Source organism: Astatotilapia calliptera, chromosome 3 (genome assembly GCF_900246225.1).
Source record: "Astatotilapia calliptera chromosome 3, fAstCal1.2, whole genome shotgun sequence".
Classification (NCBI taxonomy): domain Eukaryota; kingdom Metazoa; phylum Chordata; class Actinopteri; order Cichliformes; family Cichlidae; genus Astatotilapia; species Astatotilapia calliptera.
The window spans coordinates 40,553,266-40,567,340 of record NC_039304.1 but is presented as its reverse complement, the minus strand read 5'-3'; the positions used below and the strand labels follow the sequence as shown (position 1 = coordinate 40,567,340).

The 14,075-nt window shown below is 42.3% G+C and overlaps 1 protein-coding gene across 1 annotated transcript; it reads right to left on the bottom strand.

The window, feature by feature from the left end:
- Positions 1-1,114: 1,114 nt before the first annotated feature.
- Positions 1,115-13,998, bottom strand: LOC113014757 (uncharacterized). Its single transcript, XM_026156485.1, has 4 exons — positions 13,862-13,998; positions 11,438-11,454; positions 11,129-11,314; positions 1,115-3,094 (listed from the first exon to the last, which is right to left on the bottom strand). The coding sequence occupies exons 1-4, from the start codon at positions 13,974-13,976 to the stop codon at positions 1,115-1,117; spliced, it is 2,298 nt and encodes a 765-aa protein (XP_026012270.1). The 5' UTR covers positions 13,977-13,998.
- Between the last annotated feature and the right edge of the window lie 77 nt (positions 13,999-14,075).

Below are 14,075 nucleotides of genomic sequence, written 5' to 3'. Positions count from 1 at the left end.
GGGGTTACTTCAAACAGCATCAAGGGATTACACAGTTCAGTTAAATAAAATATAACAACAGATCATCTCTCATCACATACCTCAGTCCGCTTGCCAAGGGTGCAAAACTCCGGTAAACACTTAAACACTTCGGCCCGTTTCACATGGGGTGCTGCTAGCTTGCATGACACACATGTCTAGCTAAAAAATAGCACATGGATGTGAGTAACGTAAATACAGAATAAAAAGGTTTTCAGATAGCTCACAATACAAACGCAGCAACATACCTTACATTAGAAACACACTTATCTTACTTATCAAAGTATTATCGTAACTTACATGGACTTTGTACAACTTATTCCTGCCGCGACAGACTGCTCTATACGCGTTACGGGGCATGCCTCTGAGCACATCTGTCCTTCGTGCGACTGCGCATACAGTTCCGACAACCCCCGCAAGGATGACTTATGGTACAGATCAGCGGTTCATTACACTCCCACCAATCATGCTATGATTTACAAACTAGCTAATCATACATGATTTGAACAACAACAAAATGAGACCACTTCAACCAATATACAGGTGTACAAACATCATAGAGCAGGTGCCACCTGGACTGTTACATTGTTTATGTCAGTATGTCAGTTCCTCTCAGATAATAACATGGTTGTTATTATTCTCTTTCAACAAGAACCACCAGTTTTTGAATAGGCCGCTCGATGATGGGGGGGCTTGAAAGCACGGTCCTGTTTCTTGGTCTGACTTTGGACTCCTACTTGAACTTTGACCCGACGGACTAAACCATCATCGCCTTCGATAGTTTCAACGATACGCCCCAGTTGCCACTGACACCTTGGTAACATATCTTCCTTGATGATAACAATGTCATTCACTTTTAGATTACGGCGGGTTTTGTGCCACTTCTGTCTTGTGGAGACATTCATGAGGTATTCTCTTTTCCACCTACCCCAGAACTGCTCAGTTAAGTATTGTACTCTACGCCACCTCTTCGCTGCATACAAGTCTTCTCTCACAAATTTCCCAGGTGGTGGTAGAGCAACTTTGGACTTCATCAGTATAAGATGGTTCGGAGTAAGAGGTTCAGGTGCCTTTGGGTCACAGATACTGCCCACAGTCAAGGGCGGCTATTTACAATAGCCATGGCCTCATAAAACAAAGTTCTAAGAGAGGCATCGTCTAGTCTTCCTGCACACTGAGCAGTAGTGGCATTTAGCACATTACGAATGGTTCTAATTTGGCGTTCCCAGATGCCACCAGCATGACTTGCAGAAGGAGCATTGAAAACAAACTCACACTGTTTGTCTGCCAGGAAAGCCTCCAGTGCCTGCATGTCACATTGTTTGAGAGCCTCTCTGAACTCATTTCTGGCTCCTACAAAGTTTGTGCCTTGGTCACAGCGGAGTTGGCAAACAGCTCCTCGGAGGCTGATGAAGCATCTAAGGGCATTGATGAATGCATCTGTTGATAGATCTTCTAGCATCTCGATATGAACAGCACGTGAAGACAGGCATGTAAAGATAAGCCCATACCTTTTGTACTCCTTACGGCCCCGCTTGATGGAAAATGGACCAAAGCAATCCATGCCAGAGTACGAGAAAGGAGCGGAGGCTTCAGTCCTTTCTTTCGGGAGCTCTGCCATGCGTTGCTCCTCGGTGGGGCGCCGAAGTTTTCGACATTGCACACATTTATGTATTAACTTGGCAACTGCTTTGCTTCCCCCAAGCACCCAAAACCCATTTGCTCTGAGTTCTGCTAGGGTTTGACTGCGACCCTGATGACAGATGGTGGCATGGTAATGAGACAGTATTAGTCTTGTAATGTGACTTTCCTTTGGAAGGATAACTGGGTGTTTTAGTTCTCGACTGAGCGTTGCCTTTGTCAGTCTTCCACCGACACGAAGAAGTCCTTCATCTAAGATGGGATCAAGACAACTTAGGGGGCTAGAGCATGGAAGAGAGTTGCCCTTCTGAAGTGTCTTTATGTCTTGCAAAAAGGCTTGTCGCTGAACCAGACTGATTACTAGTTCACAAGCTTTTCTCCTTTCCTCTACCGTCACAATGCTGCTGACACGATCTGACTTCATGCCTAGTCTCTTAATTCTTGCAACTACTCTGATGAGCGTTGTCCAGCTGGAAAAGCGGCTTAGACGGTTCAGAATGTCATTTTGCTCATTGGCATGGGTGGCAAAGGTTTTCACCGATTTAACTTCAGGGTCACAGACTAGCAAATCTGGTGAAAAATGTAGTGTTGGGTGTATCTCAGGTTTCCATAGAAATTTAGGACCCGATAACCAGTTCGTTGACAGAATGTCCCCTGCACATAGACCTCTCGAAGCGTGGTCAGCTGGGTTTTCTGCCGTATCCACATAGTGCCACTGAGCAGGGTCTGTGGTTTCTCGGATTAGCTGAACACGATTTGCGACAAACACATGGAATCGCCGTGCCTCATTGCTGATGTAGGCCAATACAACTTGGGAATCAGTCCAAAAGAATTCCTCGTCAATCTGCATGCCGAGCTCTGTTTTTAACATGACGCTTAGCCTTGCGGAGATTACTGCAGCCGAAAGCTCCAGCCTTGGGATGCTCATGAGCTTTGTTGGTGCAACTCTTGCTTTGGCTAACACAAGGCTACAGTGTACTTCATCCTTTCCATTCTTGTATCTGAGGTAGGAACATGCACCATAACCTATGTTACTGGCATCTGAAAAGTGATGCAGTTCCACCCTCACTATGTTGCCAAAGTCTGGAGGATGGTAGCATCTGGGTATCGCTATTTCCTTTAGCCTGTGTAGATCCCTTTTCCATTGCTCCCACCGTGCATGTAGGCTATCGGGAAGCTGATCATCCCAACCTATGCCCATGCGACACAGCTCCTGGAGAATACATTTACCACTCAGGATAAAGGGAGCTACAAGACCAAGAGGGTCGTAGAGTGAGGAGACAGCGGACAGGATACCACGACGAGTTAAGGGTTGGTCCCTTTTGTCAATGTTGAAGCTGAAGGTGTCACTTTCTATTGACCACTGAATGCCAAGTACGTGACCCTCCGCTGTTGAATCCAGGCTAAGGTTGAGAGCACCTCCACCTTGTTCGAGCTAAATTTGTGCAAGTGTCAACAAAAATTAGTCATGTTAAGACTGCACATCTGTCAGACATGCTATGCTGAAGAACTGTTTGGACTTCCTCTCTATTAGTTTGTTCTTCCAGAAGATGAGCCCATCCAGAGACTTCTGACAGGAACCTTTTGGACTGCAGGGAGTACTGAAATGAAGAAATCTAAAGAGCATCAGTGTGTTTTAGTAATTAATGTAATGATCACCTGCTCCTCTCTGCAAGCCTCAAAATATTTTGCGACTTGTGCCAGCTTGTTGTTTGATGTCCACAGAGCTACATCAAAGAACATGGGACAGAATTTGTTTTTTGCTGTTAAACTCTGAATTTTAACTCCTGGGCCCTATTTCAGGAAGCCGGTTTAGTGCAAAACTCTGAGTAAGTATACCCTGAGTTAACGAAAACTCTGGGTTTTCGGTTTCACAAAGCGAGTTTAGATTAATCCTGAGTGAGTTACTATGACGACACACCTCCGTGAAGCTAACCTGCCCCTAGCAGGTTTACTTCAACTAACCCTGACGTTCTCCCGCCTCTGTGTCGGAAACCTGACTGTAGGAAGTGTCAGACATGGCGTGCTCCTTCCTTGAAGAGCCAGTAGATGTTGAAGCCCAAATTCTCCGCAGAGCTCTCGCCGGGAGAGAGTGATTAGAGCGCGTTCGGACATTTTTTCATTTCCTGATGATTTTCTGTGTTAGAGGAAAAATGATTCTATGTTTCTTTACCTTCTTTTAAATGTACAAAGATGCCCTTTGTCTGTGTTTAGATTAGTTTAGAAGTGTCTTTTTAGACTTTCCCAGCAAGGACATATTGTTTCAGATTGTTTTATCTCTCCAGCTCTCTGCCTGACGAGACTAGCAACCATATATGGAGTTGTTATTTTATCTGTTTATTATTTTCTTATCCTGTCTCACTGTCTCTGTGATTTGTTCCTATTAAAAATGCCAAGCACTGTCCATGGGTGTGGGTTGTTTTCAGCAGCTCACCCGTGTACACGTTAAGCGTAACTTTGTCTCATTGTGTCTTTATTCCTCTGGGTTTATTTTGCAGGGTTTTCTCCCAACATTCTGTGTGAACGTTACCGTTTCTCAGCACAATCTATAAGTATTTGAATAACATCTCAGGCCTAATATTGCTCATGTGACACATCGCGGACATGCTCTCAGTTCTGTACATATTATTTGTATTGCACTTCGGTTTTTTGCAAACGGGAGCTTTCTGTATAATATTGTGACGCTGAGCACGTTTCCAAGGCTACCGTCTGTCGGGCAGTCAGGAATGTTACAGTTGCACTGAAACGTCTCCTGTACTCGTTTGTGGTGTTCCCGGTCATAGACCCACAAGATTTATCAAAGAGGGATGCCACAAAATTGCAGAATACTTTAAAATGTATAAAGACCAATTGCCGGTTTTAGTGGAAAAACTGAGTAAGTATACCCTGAGTTAACGAAAACTCTGGTTTTTCGGTTTCACAAAGCGAGTTCAGCTGCAGCCTGACTGAGTCACTATGACGACACACGCCGTGAAGCTAACCTGCCCCTAGCAGGTTTGCTACAACTAACCCTGACTGTCTCCGCCCTTTGTCGGAAACCTGACAGTAGGAAGTGTCAGACATGGCGTGCCCCTTCCTTGAAGAGCCGGTAGATATCGAAGCCCAATTCTCCGCAGAGCTCTCCGCCGGGAGAGAGTGATTAGAGCGCGTCTGGACATCTTATCATTACCTGATGAGTTTCTGTGCGAACGTTACCGTTTCTCAGCACAATCTATAAGTTATTTGGAAACATCCTCAGGCCATATATTACGCATGTGACACATCGCGGACATCCTCTTCAGTTCTGTACATATTATTTGTATTGCACTTCGGTTTTTTGCAAACGGGAGCTTTCTGTATAATATTGGTGACGCTGAGCACGTTTCCAAGGCTACCGTCTGTCGGGCAGTCAGGAATGTTACAGTTGCACTGAAACGTCTCCTGCACTCGTCTGTGGGTTCCCTGGTCATAGACCCACAAGATTCATCAAAGAGGGATGCCACAAAATTGCAGGTATCAAGGTGACCAAACGTAATGTATGATGTGGTGATACTTGGACTACTACTTAAATTCTACATTTATTTCAGGGTTCCCAGGCGTGTATAGATTGGCACTCACATTCCAATCATTGCTCCTTCAGTAAATGAAGGAGACTATGTGAACAGGAAGTCTTTCCACAGCATTAATGTACAGGTACATAGTTCCCTGTAGCATTTCAAACTAACAAATTATGTCATTATAGTAATGGATGCTAATTTGTGTTCTCTGCACTGTGAAGATCATATGTGATGCTGCCAACATTATCACAAATGTGGAAGCCAAGCGGCCAGGCTCTGTCCATGACTCACAAATATTCTGTGAATGTACACTGAGCACAAAATTTGGACATGGTGAGTTGAGAATACTTTAAAATGTATAAAGACCAATTGCTTCAGGGACATTTGAAACTGAAGTGTATCCTTCTGTCTCAGGAGAGTTCACTGGCTACTTGCTTGGTGATAGGGGTATCCATGTTTACCCTATTTGCTTACCCCTTACCCTGACCCTGAACCGGCCACAGCAGCGATATAATCTGGCTAATTGCAGGACAAGACCAGAATTGAAATGACTATCGGAATGCTTAAGGCCCGGTTCCAGTGCCTGCAAAGACTCAGGGTCACCCCAGAAAGGGCATGTGACATTATTGTGGCATGTGTGATTCTTCACAACATTGCCACAATTAGAGGAGAACACTGTCCTTCTGAACCAAACACCAGCAGTGATCCAAACCATGAACATCCTGACCCTCGCACGGACATACAAGATGGAAGCGCAGTCAGAGACACCATATGTCACAATCATTTCTTTTGACCCATCACCTCAACATGTTTGAAAGAAGAATAAACAGGTTTTTTGTTCAACTCGCTTTATTGGTCGCCTGTATTTCCTGTACACAAAGTATTAAAAGATGTAAACCTCATAAAGTGTCTCTGTTGTCTCCTCCTCTGTAACAGCTGTCAATGTTTCTTCATTATTTTCCTGTAGTAAAGAAATAAACAACATTGCTGTTCTACTGTAAACTCATGTAATCTGTGGAGTATTACTCACAACTGCATGTTGGTCTGGCTCAACAGGAGGCTGCACCAGATGCAGTACACCACCACCATCAACTGATAGAATATGAGGTTTATACAGGTCACTTATAACTTACAAGGGACCAAATGGCAATTAACAAACATACCAATCACCTTACACTTCATTGTCATTATGCTCTCAAAGACAACCAAGACTGAGGGAAGGCAAAATCAGTAGGACAATAACTTCACTACAAAATAATCCATTATGGTAAAGAGTTTATCAAATGAATGAGCAGCACTGCAAAGGTGACTGTGAAGAAAGGATGTACGCACATCATGTATTATTTTGAATTTACCCCCTATGTAGGCACTTGTGTCTTGCGGGGTTATTGACTCAGAGGATGTCCCCGCAGAGATGCCTTCGGCCACAGGGCGCCCACTGTTTTGGCTGAGGGCCAACTGCTCAGCCTCTGAGTGGTGGTGGTGGAGGACCCCCACCTGTTTTCAGGCCTCCGCTTTTTTCTGTTGGCTATAACGGGTCACATTTGAGCATACAGAGTAAGCAAATATGTACTTGTAATGTGCTCAGATTAATTTCAATAAGTGCTTACAGAAAGAAAATTAATGTAACCTCTAACTGCAATTGATTTACATCGGACAAACAGACCAAGCACTATGACTCATAATACAATTACACCTTACCTGTTTGGACTATATTTTTATATTTCATTTTTACTTGCTGCCAGGAACGTTTGGGGCCTGTTGGGTTGCACCTGCGCTCACATCACATCACAAAATGAAATGTATAAAATAACAAATAAAATAACATATGATAAAATAACGTGTTAAATGGGTGGAAATCCTAGATCATTGTTTATATTAACACTCACGCATTGACTCTGTCGGCTATGTTTTGCATGCATGCTTCCTTTCTTTTGCAGCTGTGGCTGTGTTACTTTTTTCCGCGGAATTTGCATGTTATCGGCATATGCTGCCATCAGAATTTCGGCGTCAAGCGCTGTAAAATACATTGGCCGCGCCTTCTTTCCCTCCGTCTCCATGGTGACTCGCTTAATCTGTGCTCCGCTTATCAGGCTTTATGTATCCTCGTCCGCGCGCTTCACTTGGGGTTAAAGCAACTCCGCGTTGATTGAACTAATTGTTATCAGCCTTTCTGAAACCGAATATTCCGAGTTGGACAGTTCGGGTTACTCAACCTGCGTATCGTTTTCACTTGAGTTTTCTAAACCGGCTTCCTGGAAAAGGGCCCCTGTCTCCAAGAACCGTGACTCACCTTTTAATCCGGAAACCAGGATCACCAGCAAACACAGGAAAACCGCAACGGACAACATTTGTGAGGAAAAACTGAACAGCTGATGTTTATTTTGGAAACGAATAAGTGTTTTTGTTTTCCTTTTTGGGTGGTGGTGGGTGACGTGTTCGACACGTGACAGATTATGAGCCATTACATGCGCTGCTTGATCGGCGCTGTCGTTTTTGCAGCTGAGCGCTACAGCGCTGAAACTGCAAACATCAAGGTTACTCGCTGCCCGCAGTCCGAATTACGCGAAGATCAGACAGGAGGAATGGACTTCGGTCACAATCCGAGCTGTGAGGGTCAAACAAAATGAGAACCAAACTTAAAACATGTTTCAGATGTTCTGACATCGGAAGTTCCTGCAGACATTTTGCGCCACTGGAACTCTGTGTCTGCGATTTCAGTCAACAAGACAACGGATGTAACGGCGACTCTCCCAGATTCGTGTTAACCCGAAACTCTTGAACACACCAACATAACAGAACCTCCCACTCTGAATAGACTCTCTGACAGTCCCGTTCATCAGTCGTTACAGCAGGCTTTACCTACAGTGAACAACGGTTGGCTCACAGTAGAAAAGCTACAGCTGTGTTTTAAACTGGAAACAGTGCGAAATAACAAACACGCAACATGCTGCTGCCATGATGTGGTGCTGCATACAGGTGCACGTAAAAAAGGAAATTTTGACTTTGGAAGCAGCTGAAAGTGGCCCGTGTCTGAAGCATTAAACTAAGTTACACTCATCAAGTCACTTTCTTTGGGGGATCCGCTCCTTCAGGTCATGTTTTCGGGATTTCCCTCGAGCAGCAGCTCAACTCTACCTCTCAAGTCGCCAGAATAGAAACTCCACAGAAGAAAAAAACCCTCAAAGCTCATCTTCAGCGGAAAAAAAAATAAAAACAAGAAGCTGTGAGCCAAGACCGACAGCATCAGACTCCTCCAGGACTCCAGTCCAGTCGCCAGCTGTATGAATGAAATGCAGCCTCTTCTGCTTTTGGCAAGCTTAGAGGTGGATTACCGCCACCTAATGGACTGGAGCATAGATCGGACATGCGCATGCTCACTCATTTCACTTCTTTTCAATTAAACTTTATTAACACAATAACGTTCTCAGGGGTTAAAATTATATTTTATTTGTGATATGGAACTAAAAAGGGAGGCATATACCCAAGAAAGTACGGGTATAACTAAAAATAAATGTTACAAAGAAAAAATAATTACATTTTAAAAAGAAGTTTTTATACTCTGATTATTTGTGTTTGTGTCTCAGAAATCCAAAGAAACAGGAGATTTCTTCCATAAGAAACATTTTAAGGTTAAAATGTGATTTTAATTGGAAGGAGCCTTTGTGTGACCCTTTGTTTAAATAATCTTATTAATCATTGTCTGTGAAGGTTCTCAGTCATCCAGGTCATCGTAGTCTAAGGAGCTTGGAAGAAAAGCGTCTGGACTTCTTTGAGTTGCTTGAAGACGTTTCACCTCTCATCCAAGAAGCTTCTTCAGTTCTAAGGGTAAATGGTGGAGAGTCCCAGATTTAAACTCAGTGAGCATTTCCCCCAAAGAGGGACAAAGGACCCCCTGATGATCCTCTACCTAATCACATGAGCCAAGGTGTGAAAAGGGATGTGGGTCACAATCAGCCAGGGTTTCATCAAAATTGGATTATAGATGGCAGAGAGTTGGTGTCGTAAACCCCCGCCTCTGTTCAAAGATGGTCGCTCACAGTGGACATAGATGGCTTCTTCACTCCTCTTTCAAACCATCTGTCCTCTCTGCCCAAAATGTGAACATTGGCATCCCGAAAGAGTGTCCTTTATCCTTTAGATGCAGATGGACTGCTGAGTCTTGTCCTGTGGAGGTGGCTCTTCTATGTTGTGCCATGTGCTTGTGAAGTGGCTGTTTGGTCTCTCCAATGTAGAGGTCTGGGCATTCCTCTGTACAGTGTCGCGAGGAATGCCCAGACCTCTACATCTGTATTTGAGATCCCTTCCCAGATGCCTTAACGCCTACTCACATCCTGGGCCATCTGACCTCAGGAAATCACTTGATAGGGTGGGCCAGGTTTCACAATGAGCTCACCGGAAACACTGGCTGATTGTGACCCACACCCGTTTTCACACCTTGGCTCATGTGATTAGGTAGAAGATCATCAGGGGGTCCTTTTGTCCTCTTTGGGGGGAAACTCCCACTGGGTTTAAATCTGGGACTCCCCACCAATTGGACCCTTAGAACTGAAGAAGCTTCTCGGATGAGAGGTGAAACGTCTTCAAGCAACTTAAAGAAGTCCAGACGCTTTTCTTTCCAAGCTCCTTAGAATATTTAATCATTATTTAAATATAACACCCTCAACATCACTTTTCTATGATTAAAAAAAAATCAGGTTACCAACCCTACTGATGTTTTTCATTGTTTTGTTCGTAGCTTTATTAAATTTCACAATTCACGTCTCATTTATAACCTAAAAGATTATACCCCTTGTTTTTTCTGACCTGCTACAAATAAACCACAGACTCTAAATTGTACTGCTAAGAGGAAGGAGGCGGGTTTAACTGCCTGGGGGGGAAACAGAAAGATCTCACACCTCTGTGTGGTACGATGGGAAAAGTACCTCTTCTGTGGCTGCTCTGTAAGTACCTCATGCTTTAAAAAAAAAAAAAAAAAAATCTTAATATGTGCATTGAAGGGATTCTGGATGGGAACAGCAGTGAGATAAAGCAGATATATTTGCATTTACTTAAGTATAGAAGTTAATGACCATGAGGGAAAGAGTGACAAAACTCTTAAAAAGAAAATGAAACTTTAAGTACTGTAGCAGCCCTTGGCATCAAGAACGACAGAAGAGTCTCTAACGGGTGCAGCCATTTATTCCTCACCACACACGGCTCATTCTCTGGACGTTGAGCACCGTGAAAACTATAAAATAAGAAAAAATTGATACCCGTACAGTACCTTTTGAACTATAACAATGAGCAATAACAACAATGAGCTTAAGTTAATTCAGGCAAGTTCAAACAAGTAATTCTGAGATATACAGTCACAGATTAAATAAAACAAAAGGGGTTACTTCAACAGCATCAAGGGATTACACAGTTCAGTTAAATAAAATATAACAACAGATCATCTCTCATCAATACCTCAGTCCGTTGCCAAGGGTGCAAAATCCGGTAAACACTTAAACACTTCGGCCCGTTTCACATGGGGTGCTGCTAGCTTGCATGACCACATGTCTAGCTAAAAAATAGCACATGGATGTGAGTAACGTAAATACAGAATAAAAAGGTTTTCAGATAGCTCACAATACAAACGCAGCAACATACCTTACATTAGAAACACACTTATCTTACTTATCAAAGTATTATCGTAACTTACATGGACTTGTACAACTTATTCCTGCCGCGACAGACTGCTCTATACGCGTTACGGGGCATGCCTCTGAGCACATCTGTCCTTCGTGCGACTGCGCATACAGTTCCGACAACCCCCGCAAGGATGACTTATGGTACAGATCAGCGGTTCATTACACTCCCACAATCATGCTATGATTTACAAACTAGCTAATCATACATGATTTGAACAACAACAAAATGAGACCACTTCAACCAATATACAGGTGTACAAACATCATAGAGCAGGTGCCACCTGGACTGTTACATTGTTTGGTTGTAATCTGACACATATACATTCCTGTATCGATGATGCTGACGTTCCTCAGAATCACAGATGCAATTCCATCCTTCATGGATGGATCGCTCAGCTCCACTCGGCCTTTGAAAAATTTATGTTGGTAGTTTTCATAGGAGCGCTGGTTTTGGAAGAAGAACACATAATACTCTGACTTGAGCTCAGGTTTGCTCCACTCTAACAAGGTGACACTGACACCTCTAGGACTCTGACAGTAAAGAGTGGCATCTTGTCCAGGACTCACTTTGACATCTGTGTCAGCTAAACAAGAGAAAGACAATATTTACACTCATTATTTCAGTAAAAGTTAAAAGCCTACGTCAGGTATAAAATGTTGTTGCAGCCAGAGACGATGGTAATAACCTGCATTTTTGATCTGGTTACACCAACATCTCTAACACATTAGCACTAAGGGAACACTGAATGACCTGGTGTTTTTTGTCCATAAAACTACTCATCTAAGATTACCACAAAGTAAAAGATCTCTCAGCACAATTATGCAACATTTTAGGCACTACTGCCCCGATCAAATCAGTGAGCTGAGATTTTCTATTCTAAACATGAACTACTGTTACAGCAACAGACATGGACTACATGCCCCACACAACAACTCACTATGTGAAGCAGCCACACACATGCCTTCTCCTCTCGTTAACTGAGATAAACTGCTGGCATATTTGTTTTACATCTATACTGTCCAGTCTGTCCTGGTGAACATACAGCAGCATTGTTTAATCTCATTTGAGTCACTGTTAACCTTAGCCATCTTTTTAGTCTTCTGAGAGCACTGAAGCTTCTTTCAGCCTCAGTACATGCGTTTTATCCTCAGATTACAATTATTATTGTGTGCTTGATGTGCCTCACCTTTGGCCCTGGCTCTTCCCCTCTGACTGCACTAGGACATATTGCCACCTGATAAAATAACAAATTGATTTGTGCCATATAAAAAGTGAGACATGTCAATTCAGATTCGTTGTCAAATATGCACTAATGAAACAATTTACATCAGCAGCCTGACAACTGTCATGATAATAAATACTAGTTAATCTGTAGCACCAAATCATCAGTCAGTCACCTGTGACCTCGCCTCTTCACCTCTGTCTGAGCTACAACATGGCAGAGCTGCCTCTGATGAATAACAGTGAGACATTCCACATACATGCAGTCACACATGTGCTTCAAATACAGTAACGAACCAACAAGTCATCATCCAATTTCACCTGTGATCTTGTGTCACCATTACTCTCTGAGCTTTGTGTTGGTTCTTCTGTCAACTGACAAATAGGACATACATGACAATAAGAATAAAATGTGGAGCTGCTTCAGTGTTTCTGTCAGTTTGTGCAGATCTTGACTCATCAGTAATGTTTGTAGGGTGAGTGCATTATTAAAACAATTTGTGCAAACTGCACTACAAGGTGGAATATTTGTAAAATCATGACTACCTCATGATATATTGTCTCAAAAATGAACCCTGTGTCAGTGCCATTAGGATGAAATTATTGTGTCACCAACATTTTAACGTTAGACATAATTTTAACAGCCTCTGTAAACTAATATCCTGGCTGCTCGAGGCTGTCGTTTTCTGACAGCTTCAATCAAAATTAGAAATGCTGCTCTGAGACTGAGAGAACTAATAGTGCTGCATGTGCAGTTAGTTTCCAAAGCACGTTATTCGTGGTTACATACAAATTTAGACTGATGTGAGCCAAAGCCTAGCATAGCCTGTAACGTTATTATGACGGACACATTTTATGAGTTAACTTGACTTTAAGTGACTTACAGGTTTCTTTGAAAAATAGTTTCTTAGTATAGTAAAAATAAATATAAAAATAGTTTCTTTTATATATATATCTATATATCTATATATATCTATATCTATATATCTATATCTATCTATATATCTATATATATATATGTGTATGTATGTATATATCTATATATATATATCTATATATATATATATCTATATATATATGTGTATGTATGTATATATCTATATATATATATCTATATATATATATCTATATCTATATATATATCTATATATATATATATCTATATTCTTCCTCTTTGCTGCCATCCTCCTCTCCCCCTGGCAGCGCAGGCTTGCCGCTGCTAAAACTAAACAGAGCTCCCTTAGAGGCACAACCAATCACATTGGCCATATTTGTCACATGACGTAGGACTCCAGTAGAGAACGTAATTTAACTCTTTCTGCACCGCTGGGTGAACGAGACGATGACAGATCGTTTTTTTTTTTTTTTTTATTCTTTCTATCGGTTTTGTTTTTCTTTACTCGAAGAGATCAAATTATTGGTGGGGACATGTCCCTTCCATCCATGTCAAATCTACGCCCTTGCTGTATATAACTGTACCAAAGATACACCAAAAAACGATAAACTGTGGTGTACTGCATTAAAATCGTATTGTAAATTACAAGCGAACATATCTTAAACAATGTTTTCAGTGCATGCTTGGTCTTCAGGTGCATCAAAAACTGACAAGGAGCACACCAGTCAAAAACGTACTTAAACACATCCTGTACAAGCAGCTTGTGCAAGATTGTAAACACAAGCAGCTTTTGCACGCAGTGAGATCGTGCAAAAGCTGCTTGTGTTTGCCTTCCTGTTAAAATGCGTCACTCTGTAAAACTCATCTAACTCACCTTCTAATGCAAAAGCCTCGAAGACAAGAAACCACAGGGGAACGGCTAAGGCCATTTTTATAGGAAAAAAACACTGCAACAGTCGATCTTTACCAGCACAGGGAGGAGCGCCCATGGCTTGTTTACTTTCACCCCATTGGTTCAACCGCCTGTGGCTCTCTTCCATTTACTTTTTTTTAAAAATGAACTTTATTTAGAACAATAACAATGACAA

Bases quoted from the DNA above. Each gene is read 5' to 3' on its own strand.
- LOC113014757 (XM_026156485.1), bottom strand. From the start codon at position 13,976: ATGGGCGCTCCTCCCTGTGCTGGTAAAGATCGACTGTTGCAGTGTTTT. The intron at 3,095-11,128 runs GTACACCTGTAT...GCACAAATTTAG, and splicing joins GCACCTGCTCTATGATGTTT to CTCGAACAAGGTGGAGGTGC.